The sequence below is a fragment of the Mustela nigripes genome, chromosome 5, assembly GCF_022355385.1.
Source record: "Mustela nigripes isolate SB6536 chromosome 5, MUSNIG.SB6536, whole genome shotgun sequence".
Taxonomy (NCBI): domain Eukaryota; kingdom Metazoa; phylum Chordata; class Mammalia; order Carnivora; family Mustelidae; genus Mustela; species Mustela nigripes.
The window spans coordinates 64,755,694-64,769,785 of NC_081561.1; the positions used below are offsets into that span (position 1 = coordinate 64,755,694).

A 14,092-nucleotide genomic window follows, 5' to 3' on the forward strand; every position below is an offset into this window, starting at 1 on the left:
TTGACAGAGATCACAAGTAGGCAGAGAGGCAGAGAGAGAAGAGGAAGCAGGCTCCCTGCTGAGCAGAGAGCCCGATGTGGGGCTCGATCCCAGGACCCTGGGATCATGACCTGAGCCGAAAGCAGAGGCTTTAACCCACTGAGCCACCCAGGTGCCCTAGAGCAGCATTTTAAATGTATTCACAATATTCTGTTATGCTGTGTCATTATTTGTCTAATTTCTTGGTTGTTAGAGGCAGTTTAGCCAAGGTTGTTGAAAGCAAGGTCTTTGGAACCAGACTGCTTTTTCTCTGACACTTACTCTCTCAGCAGAGAGAGTGGGCATGGTAATAATACATATTTCATAGGGTTGTTGTGAAGATTATGAGTTGATTTCTGTAAATCACTTAGAACAGTGTCTGGCATGTCCACAATAGCCAAACTATGGAAAGAACCTAGATGTCCATTAACAGATGAATGGATAAAGAAGATGTGGTATATATACACAATGGAATACTATGCAGCCATCAAAAGAAATGAAATCTTGCCATTTGCGACAACATGGATGGAACTAGAGCGTATCATGCTTAGTGAAATAAGTCAAGCAGAGAAAGACAACTATCATATGATCTCCCTGATATGAGGAAGTGGTGATGCAACATGGGGGCTTAAGTGGGTAGAAGAAGAATCAATGAAACAAGATGGAATTGGGAGGGAGACAAACTATAAGTGACTCTTAATCTCACAAAACAAACTGAGGGTTGCTGGGGGGAGGGAGGTTGGGAGAAGGGGGTGGGATTATGGACATTGGGGAGGGTATGTGCTTTGGTGAGTGCTGTGAAGTGTGTAAACCTGGTGATTCACAGACCTGTACCCCTGGGGATAAAAATACATGTTTATAAAAAATAAAAAATTAAAAAAAAAAAAGAACAGTGTCTGGCACGCAGGTACTATGTTGAGTGTAATGGTTTTTTTCTCTTTTTTTTCGGCAATGTTGGATGCAGCTTGATTGTAAAGAAACATTATAGTGAAAGTTCATTTACTCATTCAACAAATATTTATTGGGAATCTACTCTATGCCAGATTCCGTTTTGAGGTGAATCAGTAAACAAAACAAACGCTCTTGTTTTTATGGAGTTTATATTCTAATAGGGAAAGAAAAACAATAAAAGATAAACATAGTAAATAGCATATTGCATGGTGACAAGTACTATGGAAAAAGAAAATGAAAAAAAGGGGTAAGTGGAGAGTTAGAGTAGTCAGTTGAAGGCCTCATTGGGAAGATGACATTTGAGCAGAGTTAAAAAGATTAGAAGTGGCTCTGGGGAGGGGCACCTGGCTGGCTCAGTTGGTAGAGCTTGGAACTCCTGATCTCAGGGTCAGGAGTTCAAGCCTCACATTGGGTGTGGAGCCTACTTATGAATAAAGATTTTTAAAAAACAGAGAAGAGGAGTGGCTCCAGGCAAAGAGCCTTCCAGCAAAGGTCTAGGTGACCTGCTGAAGACAACAGTGAAGTTGAGTGACTGGGCAGGAGAAGGGGTGAGTGAGGCAACCGGGGCCAACCATCGAGGGCCCTCATAGGGACTTTGGCTTTAACTGAGTGAAATGGGGAGCCTTCTCAGAGTTTTTGAGTGGAAGAGTGAACTGGATTAACTTTTAAAACTTCCTCAAGGGACGCCTGGGTGGCTCAGTTGGTTAAGCAGCTGCCTTCAGCTCAGGTCATGATCCCAGCATCCTGGGATCGAGTCCCACATCGGCCTCCTTGCTCCGCAGGGAGCCTGCTTCTCCCTCTGACTCTGCCTGCCTCTCTGCCTGTGCTCGCTCTTGCTCTCTCTCTCTCTCTCTCTCTCTCTCTCTGACAAAAAAAAATAAATAAAATCTTAAAAAAAAAAAAAAGACTTCCTCAAGAATAGGTTTTAGGGGACAAGGTGAGAGAGAAAAGTACCAGCAAGTCTGGGTGGGAGGAGGGGTTGATGGGATCAGGGTGCTAACGGAGAGTGAGAAGTGTAGAATCAAAGAATTTAGGGAAATTAGCTTTATGTCCAATTTTAGTATGTGCTGCCTAAGCGAGCACTAGCTTTATGTCCATGAAAGGACAGTTTTGCTGATAGAATTGACAACTAATAGCTTAATGGTATGTGAGGGGACAAAAAACTCATTAAAAGAGTAAAATAAAGACAGGAGTTCCAGGGACCATCTCAATATAGGAAAAGTAGCGGTAAATGTACCAGGAGCTCCTATATTACATTGTAAGACAACAATTCATGTTTATAGAAATGTCCCTGAATCATGAAAATAAGGAAGTTCCACACATTTTTAAAGCAAATAACTAGATAGGTTTTGTGTATGCAGTAGTAACTAATATTTTTCGGGTAGTTTTAGCCACTTGTGTATAGATCCCACTTACCAAAGTTCAAACGGTGCCTTGTTTTAATCTGCACTAACCAAGAATATGAAGTTGAATTGTATTTGCTGTATTTTGATCTCCCTTCATTGCAGTTACAGCATGACTTAGGGGGTGCTTTTGTGATTTTGTTCAGTGGGGAAAACCAAGACCTCATTGTGACCTGGATGTCAAGAGCTGCTTTTCCTTTTTTTAGTTCTTGCTGAAACTAAGACTTTCAGGAGTACAAATATTTATTGGGAATCTACTCTATGCCAGATTGCCTTATATGTAATAATAAGCTGTGAATGAAGAATGAAATTATTATATTCATTGAGATCTGCTTATTAAGATAAAGTAGTATTTAGGCTAGTTTTGTTTTAATTGAGAATTTTAATGCTTAAAATAAGAGTACATTTTGGTTACTTAAAAATTTAACAAAATAGAGGGGTGCCTAGGTGGCTCAGAGGGTTAAGCCTCTGCCTTTGGCTCGAGTCAAGGTCTCAGGGTCCTGGGATCGAATCCCACATAGGGCTCTCTGCTCAGCAGGGAGCCTGCTTCCTCCTCTCTCTCTGCCTGCCTCTCTGCCTACTTGTGATCTTTCTCTCTGTGTCAAATAAATAGATAAAATCTTTAAAAAATAATTTAACAAGATAGAAAAATACTTTCTAATGATGCTGAATGAATAAAATACATTTGTGTTTATATGATGTGAGTTCCACGGGAGAGATGTCTATATGTCTGCAAAGGGAGAGTTCAGAATTTTGGGGCCTGTTTGTCAAGCTGTGGGTATAAGAGGAAAAAATCTGTTAGGAAGCACAAATGTAGTGAACGGACTCATAGTTTGGAAGGCATCTATGGTAGAAAGAGACCTGAACTTAGTAGACAATTTGATCACCTCAGGTGTATTTCTCATCTGTAAAATGGGGATATTAATACTTATAAATAGTAATGCTGCATAGTTTCCAAATGATGGAAAGTATTATTAATGCCATTAATAATCTTAATTCCATGAATTAAAATACCTTCTTCTCATGATGTCAAGCCTTTTGTTTCCTGATTTGTAAATTGGACAGTTTCACAGTGGAGTTAGAGACAGTAACTTTTTTTTATTTAAGATTTTATTTATTTGACAGAGTGAGACAACGAGAGAGGGAAAACAAACAGGGGAGTGGGAGAGGAGAAGCAGGTTTCTTGCCGAGCAGGGAGCCTGATGCGGGGCTGGATCCCAGAACTCTGAGATCATGACCTGAGCTGAAGGCAGACACTTAACAACTGAGCCACCCAGGTGTCCCGAGACAGTAACTTTTTAAGCTTTCAGTTATTTTAGTAATCTAGGATCTTGTGAGTAACTTTTTGCTATGGTTACCAATAGTTTTGGAAAGGCATTTTATGCATTCATTTAGCACATTTTACAGTAATTAAATTCTTTATTTGTAACATCAGTATCTCATTTTGGGTTGTCCAAAAGCAGACTGGACTATTTGGTTGTAAGTAGTTTATTTGGCAGGCAGTCAGAGAATGCAATAAAAAGTATGTGGAAGTGTGTTACCCTTGAGGGCGACTGGGCTGTCATCCTGCAGGGATGTCTCTGCATGACTGTAGAATTGTCCCACTAAGGGCCAGGGGAGCCAGGTTTTTTATCCACTGTCGGTTATTTGGAGGGTGTGAACCACCTCCCTGGCCCTTTGGGCCTGCCCCACACAGGGGCCTACTCTCGTGACCAGAAGCATCCTTGGGCAGAGAGCTGTAGGCAGTGTAAGTGGTAGGTGTGGGGACCAGGCAAGGCTGAGGGGACAAAGTTGTTTTCTTCTGAAACATTGTGTTACAGAGGCAGACTGTATCCTCCAGTGGAAAGCTTGATTAACGTTGGTGACAAGTGCCAGATATCACACCTGTTTGATACGTGCTCTTTTTCCTTAGGATTTTCTGTTGCAGCAGACCATGCTACGAATTAAGGATCCTAAGAAGTCATTGGATTTTTATACTAGAATTCTTGGAATGACGTAAGTAAACTATTTACTGGTGCCTGTAATGTTTAAATGCATAACTTTGCAAATACTGGAATTGTTTCCAGATCCATTTAAAAAATGGCTTACGCTTTTCTTCAGAAATCACAGAAGTCCTTTTGGCCAGGTGTCTGGACTGGGCTCACTGGCCGAGTACTTGGGTGTTCTCACCCTCCTTTCTCTCTGAGAGTTGTTTGATCCTTAATGTGTTCAGATCCTTTTAATGTTACAGCCTCTTATTTACTTTGGAAAAGATAGAGTTATAAAAATGCATTACTTATAAAATGAATGAGTTAGCTTAAAATTGGTCACCTGTCTCATTTTTATGGGATGTATTCTCTTTTCCTGAATAGGTAGTATCCACTGATCTTGTGGTTCTCAAAGCATATTTGTTTATTTTTCTTGATTTGTTTCCCTGAATAACATGAGGGGTTTTTCTTTGTTTCTGACAATATAGATACATAAAGAATGAAATGATTTTGAATTGACTGCCTGGATAGCCTCCGTTGACATTGAGAGAAAAATTCAAGTAATACAGTATATGTTTGTTTAGAAAATCTGACCGGTTCAGAAAAATACAAAATAAAAAGCAGTCGCCTCCCTTTCCCAGTCCTTGTCCTCAACAATAACTGCTGTTAGCAGTTTGTTATAGTTCTTTCCAGAAAAAGTAGTTCAGCAAATGTTTACAGCATATGTAAAAGACAGAGTAAAACAAATACATTGAACACTCAGCATTTGCCAGACATTTTACATGTTTTTCATTCAGTCTCCACAGTAGCTCACAAAACTGTTTATATTCCCCATTTTACAGATGAAGGAAGAAGCCAGAGTTTAAAGACATTAAGTTACTGGCCCCAAATGCCACAATGGGCACACATGGCGGAGGGGGAATTCAAATATAGATCTGATTGACTTCAGTGTTGACCTTGTTTTTCAAGAGCCCCCAAATGGGGTGCAACTTGACATTATACTGTAAGATATGCTTGCTGAGAAAAGTGGGTTACAACAGGTTCATTTGCTCCAGTTCCCACCTGATTGGTGTGCAAGGCTTGTGCAGTCTGCTTTAGTAGGTGCAGAGATAGTTTTCATGACCTTATTATAAACATGTTCGAGTAAATCTTACTTGTGGGAAGTCAGCGCTGGGTCTCAGTGGGCCAAGGTGTATTACATAGCAGTGATAATTAAAAGAGCTTAGAAACCTTCCATTTGCTAGGTACGCTTCAACCATTCTCTCTTATTGATTATAAATAAAGTTATCTCTGAGCATTTAGTTCTCAATAATCTAAATGAAATTGTATTGTGTCCATCCTCATTCTACTCTACTCCTTGCAGAATAATGGTATACTTTTTAAATTTATTTATAGGCCATGACTCGAACTATCTTTTTGGCAAGGGGAGGGGCTGAGGGTGAAGAAGAGAGTGGGACAGTCTTAAGCAGGCTCCATGCCCAGTGTGGAGCCCAATGCAGGGTTCCATCTTCTGATCCTGAGATCATGACCTGAGTTGAAATCAAGAGTCAAAAACGCTTAACTGACTGAGCTACCCAGACACCTCTTCAACCATCTTTTTTTTTATATATATAAGAATTTATTTATTTATTTGACAGACAGAGATCACAAGTAGGCAGAGAGGCAGGCTGAGAGAGGAGAAAGCAGGCTCCCTGCCGAGCAGTGAGCCCAGAGCAGGACTCCATCACAGAACTGGGAGATCATGACCTGAGCCGAAGGCAGAGGCTTAACTCACTGAGCCACCCAGGCACCCTTCACCCATCTTTTTGAAAACTTCAGGATGGTAGTTCATTCACTCTTTGTCTCTTCTCAGTCTCTTCCTTTCCACTGGCCCTTTTCCCTCAATCGACGAACAAGCTGAAATCTTTATTCTAGCATAATTCTTTCCTTCTGCTCTTTCCCATCATCACCCATCATCTGTATAGGTCAACTGTGCTTTCTTACTTCCCCTTGTCTCCCATCAGGGCCATCTGGCTTCTTCTGCCCCTCTCCTGAAACTGCCCTCAGGACCTCTCCATGTTTAGTCACCTGTTTACAGTCTCAATATTGTATGACCTTTCTGCAGTATTTCCTATGTTTAACCACTATATCGTTGACATTCACGTCTTTTGTGACATTCATCTGTCCTTCCTTCTCTCTTACCACCTATCCTCAGTTCCTTTTCCTAGGAGTTTTGGCATAGTAAGATATTTGACTTAACTGAATGTCATATATCTGAAAGAACAATAAGGAAATGCATCATATTTTTTTTATCAAAAATGGACAAAATTTTCTTTGAAGATACCTTTGCCACATAAACAAGTACCGTAATTCCAGCTAAATTTCATTATGTTTGAAGAATTATAAAAGTTTGTTTTGTGAAAACTTTTTTATTTCACTGATATTTACAAATGAATTTTTAAAATGAGATATTTTCATTGATTTCCCACTGCTCTTCCTATTAAATGGGTTCATATTATTCTTAGTAAAACTTGAATATTGTCATGTTGATTTTAATATGAGTCAGCCTTTCCTGTTGTTAATTGATTTTGGCTTGTTGTTTAATTTCAGGCTACTCCAAAAATTAGATTTTCCCACTATGAAATTCTCACTCTATTTCTTGGCTTATGAGGAAAAGAATGACATCCCAAAAGATAAAGATGAAAAAATAGCATGGGTATTCTCCAGGAAAGCTACACTTGAACTGACACAGTGAGTATCAATTTTTATCTTTCTGTATAGTTTGCATTTTTATAAACCTTCTTTCCTTACTTACAAGCTTAATTAAACCAGGTCCGCCTAATCACTTTGCATTTGTAACAGCTTGAGTCTTTAAGGTCTTCGTAATTCCGGCATTTTAGGAATGTTGTTTTATTCTTTATGTTGTTTCTGTGTCCTTTGGAATAACTAATGAAAGAGCATTTATTTCAGGATTTTTGATTTAGTGTGCCACTGATTCAAAACAGCTCTGGAATCAGACAGACCTAGACATGAGTGTTGGCTCTGATGAGACAGCTCTGTGACCCTGAACACGTTGTCTCCTCCTTTGGTGGCAGTCTCATTCATGAAATGGAGACTCAACTCTTAGCCCATGGAGCTGTTTGGAAGATATTTTAATGAGATCAAAGAAATAAATAGATCAAATAGATATAATAGATCTATTTGATCAAATAGATGAAATCAAATAAATAAATAGCCTCTATAAAGTATAATAAATGACAGTTGCTACTGTTATCGTTATTGTTATCCAGATGCCTGGTTTTATTGTCTCCTTAGTCTAATTAAAATCATATTTTCCCATTTGCCTTTTCTGTAGTTGAAACCTAAATATTTACAGTAGCAAAGATGAAACCAAGCATATGAAGTTGCATACATACATGCTAAGATTTCAGAGAGATTATTGCAGCAGAATATCTGTTCTACAGGTCACTTGTAATTCTGTTTTCCTTCCTTTTGTAGCAATTGGGGCACAGAAGATGATGAGACCCAGAGTTACCACAGTGGCAACTCAGACCCTCGAGGATTCGGTACGTTGGCCTGTTCCTGTGCTGTATACATGGATTTGTGTGATTTGTGCGTTGGGCACTTAATAAGAATAATCAGCTTCTTCGTGTGGTATTGTCTTTCTGTGACTGACTTGTTTCGCATGGCATTATGCTTATAGATCTTTGTCCATGTTGTTGCAAATGGCAGAATTTCACTTTTCCATTGTATGTATATGTATTAATATTGATGGACAGTTGGGTTATTTCCAAAATTTGGCTGTTGTAAGTAATTTTGCAGTAAACATAAGGGTACATATGTGTTTTTGGAAAAAAGAATAATCAACTTCTTAGGAGTATGGCTGTTTTATTTTTCCATAAGAATTTTATTTAGGAGTTAATTTCATAGTCTCCATCTAAACCCTACATTTACTCTCACAATGATTTCACTTCTCAGTCTCAGGAGTATATTTCCAGTAGACTTTTTAATTTAAAAAACTAAAACCAAGGTTGCTAATAATCCCCCTTTCTGTTAGCATACACTTCTGCCCTGATCTAGAATCTCTCAGTCAAGATAACAGGATTGCAGACTTAAATTGGCTGCTATATAGTCAGTGGCTCCAGCAAACCTATTAAATATGAGTAAATGACTACTCTTTCTCCATAGTTATTCTTAACAGATTGAACTATACATGAGCCCAGTATTGGGCTTACTTGAGATAATGTATAAGTCTGAGCTACTAATTAGCTTATTATACGCAGCCAGTTAGACTTAGAGTCTTGTTTTTTAATACAAGTTTTGAACTTTATTTGGTTCAGTCAGTTTTCAGGTGCCTTATGTTTTGAAACAAACTCGTTTTGGAGGCTAGTTGTGGCCCTTGGATACCCTGCAGTAATTATTTCTTCCTTCTGTCCACCTTGTTTGGGGGTGGCCACCAAAGGTCACATTGGAATTGCTGTTCCTGACGTACATGGTGCGTGTAAAAGATTTGAAGAACTGGGAGTCAAATTTGTGAAGAGACCTGACGATGGTAAGTCTGCTGCTTGCTTTCTCCCGGCCTCTCCTCAATTAACTAATGTACATGAAGTAGCCACAGAGAGTACTGTTGTAGTAGATCCTTCTGCTTGCAAGTAACTTTGAGGAAGTCTGCTTCAGCCAGCTTAAGGAAAATAATAGAATTCTTGGAAAAATACCTGGGTATCTTAGGGAACTAAAGCAGCAAGTAGGGTGGCTTCACAGGGGACTAGATGCAGTCTGGAGAGCTGACAGAAACCTGGGCTCTCTCCCCACCCTTTGACCTTACCATATTCTCACTGGCCATTGATTCTCACTATTTCAGAGTGTACCTAGCCACCCCAAAATAAGTTCCTTAAGGCTAATGTTAATCTGATTTTAATATAAATACACCACATCTCCTTAGTAAATGGCTGGTCTTTCATTTTTATTCTTCTATAACCATTGTATGTCCTTATGTTTAGGTATCTATTTAGAAATAGTAGTGTACGTATCTAGATTTTGTTGGATTTATATATATTGTAACTATTCTTCTTAGATCTGTTTCTGCCAGCATATTAATTCAATTTTTATTTGAAACATTTCACATTTCATTTTAATCCTTTTTTTTTCAATTAAGAGATTTGATATCCAGGGGCACCTGGGTTGCTCAGTCATTAAGCTTCTGCCTCCGGCTCGGGACGTGATCCCAGGGTGCGGGGATTGAGCCCCGCATCAGGCTCCCTGCTCAGCGGAATGCCTGCTTCTCCCTCTCCCATTCCCCCTGCTGGTATTTCCTCTCTTGCTGTGTCTCTCTGTCAAATAAATAGATAAAATCTTAAAAAAAAAAAAAAAAAGAGAGAGATTTGATATCCAGATACCTTCCCAGACCAGGATATTACTGATTTATTTTTCCTTTTTCTTTGGCCTGGGCTTTTATTTATTTATTTTGCATTTTTAAGTTATCTTTGCACCCAGCCTGGGGCTCAGTCTTAAAATCCTGAGATCAAGAGTTGCATGCTCTACCAGCTGAGCCAGCCAGGTACCCCCTGGCCTTGGCTTTTTTTTTTTTTTTTCTTTAATATATATATCAAAGTCCTTTTCTCTGTGTAGCTCTTGCAGCATCTTTTGGGTTTTTCTGTCCCTTTATTAAGTATCTCAACCAAAACTGTTTTCAGAGGGTTTTTTGTGAGGCAAAACTTTTGAAGCTTTGTAAGCCTCAGACCCATATCTTTGTATCTGAATGACAGTTTTATTGAATATAAAATCTTAGGTTTATTTTCTTTTGATCTTGAAAATATAACTCCATGGTCTTATTTTTCTATCCAGTGTTGCTATTGAAAAATTGGCTGATTCAGGTTGTCTTCTGTTTCGCTCTGGTTGCTTTTGTTATATTTGTTATTTCTTTTTTCTTATTCTAGGAGATTTCCTCACACTAGCATACCAGTTAGCTAATCTTTCCTCTTTTTCCTATCTGTTCTGAGAGTCATCTTTTATGTTCTCATCTATTGTATTCTGAATTGCAGCTATAATGATTTTGATCCCTAGTTTTTGCTCAGTTCCTTAAACATTTTCTTGTTCTTGTTTCATATTGGTAATAGCTCATACCATTCATCACTTTTACATGTTTTAATAGCTCTTGGGCCGTTGGTTTAATATTTGTTCTTCTATTTGAATCTGTCATCCACTGTTTGTTTTATGGTTATGTTCCTCAAATTCTTGTCACTTTGATACCTGAGGAGTTCTTGTCATTGCAACTATTATTATTCTGGTGCATCAGGCAGTGTGAATGGGGAGAAGCTAGACCCCAGTCTTTAACAGCCCCCATGCTCTCAGGAAGATGGGCCCCGCAGAGATCCCTAGGCACCTGACAAGAGTTAAACACCTTGCATTCTGCACAACAGCTCTTCAGTCACAGCTTCTTCCCCTCTGTCCCTCAGAGAGGAGGCAGGAGACCCTTCTTCTGAGGTGGTCATTCCCTAACTGTGATTGTGTAGAAAGTGAAGGCTGGGGAGATCAGTTGGTTTTCACCTATTTCTGTCAGTTTCTCAAGGGCATAAGACTTCCGTACTACCCTTATTTACTCCTGAGGGCATCTGAACCTGTCGTTTGAACCTCCCCTAATGTGGGGGCAGGAGCTGATGCCTAAGACACTAGGAGGAGGAACAAGAGCCAAACTAATAAAACCCCTTCTGTTTATTCTCCCACAGCCATAATGGACTGCTTTCTGGTCCAGGCCAAAACTATCCATTTCCAAATGGACCAGGTTAAAACTGTTACCCCAACCCACTTCTTCCTCTCCCCAGTCACCACCCTAGTTCTCACTTTTTTTTCCTCCCATTTTCCAGATATGTTCCTCTGGGGTTGATCTTGGGAAAAAGAGCCAGAGAGAGATAGGGGTCAGACTCTTTTAGCATCTTGGTCCCAAAATAGTTGCTGAGGTCACATTTTTCCATTTAAGCAAACAACTCTACTATTAGGCCAACGAGCCTCTCAATCCCAGTTATGAATTCCTAGGAGAAAGACTGACAGAGCTGAGGGACCTAGAATAGTGTTTAAAGAAGTCATTATGACCCAAGCCTCTGGGTCTTTCTGCTGTGTGGGTATGCCATGTTACCTGCTCAAACACCTGTTTTCTTTTCTTCTTTAAAGTAAAACAATCTTGGGGTGCTGGGTGGCTCATTCAGTCAAGCTTCTGACTCTTGGTTTGGGCTTAGGTCATGATCTCAGAGTCCCAGGATTGAGCCCTACATTGGGCTCTGTGCTCAGCATGGAGTCTGCTTAAGATCTCCCTCTCCCACTGCCCCTCCCCTGCTTACACACTCTGTCTCTCAAATAAAAAAAATCTTTTATTTTATTTAATTTACATATTTGACAGAGAGAGAGCACAAGCAGGCAGAGTAGCAGGCAGAGGGAGAGGCAGAAGCAGGCTTCCTGCTGAGTAAGGACCCTGACACAAGGCTTGATCCCAGCACCCTGGGATCATGACCTGAGTCAAAGGCAGTTGCTTAACCAACTGAGCCACCCAAGTGCCCCTCAAATAATAAATAAAATCTTAATAAAATAAGACAATCTCTGTAACTACTCAACGGGTAGCATGAACTGTATCATGAAGGTGAAATAAAAATAAGGTGCCTAAAACTGCAGCCAGTTACAGATTTTATTTCAGGAGAGTTGGTTCCCAGCTGTGTGTGGAAGGTAACTATGTTAGTCATTCTGAAACGCATGCATTTGGGCAACACTGACAATAGAATTGTTTAAAATTAAAACTATAAGCAAAATAATGTACTTTTTAAAATGCAAATTAAAATTTGGATTAATAAAAAATGTTTTTAATTTTAAATTTTTAAAAAGTCTCTTTTATAATTAAATTCATTTCATCTTACAGGTAAAATGAAAGGCCTGGCATTTATTCAAGATCCCGATGGCTACTGGATTGAAATTTTGAATCCTAACAAAATGACAACTATCATTTAGTTCTGTGAGAATACTGCTTTGTGATTTTAGTGAAGACCTTGTGGGAGGTAAAAAAGGAAATGGTGTAATTCAAGATAGACAACAGAAACATCTAGGACTAAAGAATCATTGTCCCAATTCAGATTATTCTGAAGTCCATTCCCCTTTTCTATTTCAGCCTATGTTTTTCACCTAATAATTCAGTCACTGTGGTTTTAAAGTAGTGCTTTGTCTTATGTCCTTGAATGTAGTTAAATAACTTTACTTTTTTATGTAATAATTAGAACAGTTCCTTTCAGAGGCTGCATTTGCCTTTTTTCTCCTATGTGTGATTTCTCAACAAGTCTGCCTTTGAATCATCATTCTCAAAAAAAAAAAAAAAATTAACAAGTTTTTGTTGTGGTTACCTTCTGGGGTTTCAATTCCTCAGAAATACCTTTTCACAACGAAAAGTAAAGAACACTGAACAAAAATGAAACTTCATGTATACTTCAAATAGTATAAAGTGTTTATTTCACAAAAGAGAAGGTAGTCTTGGGAGCAAGTCAGAATCAGACTGACAAGGATGTTGATAGAAAAGCTAATTTCTTCTTACTTACAAAGTACTTTCTAAGCTCAAGGACTAACCTCTTTATTTGGGGATGGGGCGGTAGATGGGAAGAATATTTACTGGTGTGCAGAGACTGGGCTAGGCTGTCACTGTATCTCATTTAATCCTCCCAGCTCTCCTCTATCCTGTGAGAAAGAAGGCAGGCTAGACATGGAAAATAACTTTAATGAATTAAGGCAGTATTATAAATAGGCTCAAGTACTTGAGACCTGATTCTCATTTTTAGTATTAAGATTGTACTTCAAAAATTAGTACCTCACAAGACCTCCTCCACTCACTTCTGCTGTGAAAACCGTCAGTGAGTTTGAATGTTGTCCTCTCAGCACTGGGGCCCGAGCACCAGGATGAGGGAAGGAGCGGCGGAGGAAGTCTGTAGTACATGGCGGTTCTGGGGACACCTGCTTATCCCTGGGCAAGCCATGCCTGTGTTACTTCATTACTCAAAGAGCCCCTACCCCAAGGTCTTTCTGTTGCCAGTAATCATTTAGGATAAATGATGTTCAGCAAAAACATTACTTAGTTATCAGGAATCAGCTCAGTGGTCTTTCTTGCCATGATTGATATTTAATGGGTTTTAAAAAATCAAACTGATTTTGACAATCTCATGGCCCAGAGAAACAAAAACATCTGGTTGGTGGTTTACCTAACATTTAGATTTTCTGTAGACTCTAGCGGAAGACCTTTGGATAGGCTGTGCTGACTGCTGTTTCCACTGCTAGAAGCACTTAACATTTCCTTTTTGGGTGGAATGGATTATGTGAGCAATTCAAACAAAGAGCAGTACTTACAGACTAAAAGAAAATAAATTCTCAGATAAGACTGTGTTTAATTTGTGAACTGACCAGCATATTCTTTATAAAAAGGCCGGCAGTGGGGCACCTGGGTGGCTTAGTTGGTTGGGCATCGACTCTTGGTTTCAGCTCAGGTCCTGAGCTCATGGGCCCTAGGATTGAGCCCCAAGTAACCTCCACACTCAGTGGGGCGTCTGCTTGAAGATTCTTTTCCTCTGCCCCTCCCCCTACTTTCATATGCCCCACTCTTTCTCTCTCTCTCTCTCTCTCATACATAAATCTTGAGAAAGAAAAAGAAAAAAAGCCTGCAATGATTTGAAAGGGCTTGCAGGTTCATCTCAGCTGGGAAACTGTAATTCTGTCTGTCCTGCAAAGCAGATAGTTTCTATGGATAAGTAAGTG

The 14,092-nt window shown here is 39.4% G+C and overlaps 1 protein-coding gene across 1 annotated transcript in view; it reads left to right on the forward strand.

Moving 5' to 3' along the window:
* The window catches only part of GLO1 (glyoxalase I), a 24,616-nt gene extending 12,029 nt beyond the window's left edge, over positions 1 to 12,587 (forward strand). Inside the window, exons 2-6 of the mRNA XM_059400546.1 lie at positions 4,285 to 4,367; positions 6,929 to 7,069; positions 7,817 to 7,884; positions 8,781 to 8,870; positions 12,222 to 12,587. Of these exons, the coding sequence (XP_059256529.1) occupies positions 4,285 to 4,367; positions 6,929 to 7,069; positions 7,817 to 7,884; positions 8,781 to 8,870; positions 12,222 to 12,310 (471 nt within the window). The 3' untranslated portion in view covers positions 12,311 to 12,587. The remainder of the gene's footprint in view (positions 1 to 4,284; positions 4,368 to 6,928; positions 7,070 to 7,816; positions 7,885 to 8,780; positions 8,871 to 12,221) is intronic.
* Positions 12,588 to 14,092: the final 1,505 nt, after the last annotated feature.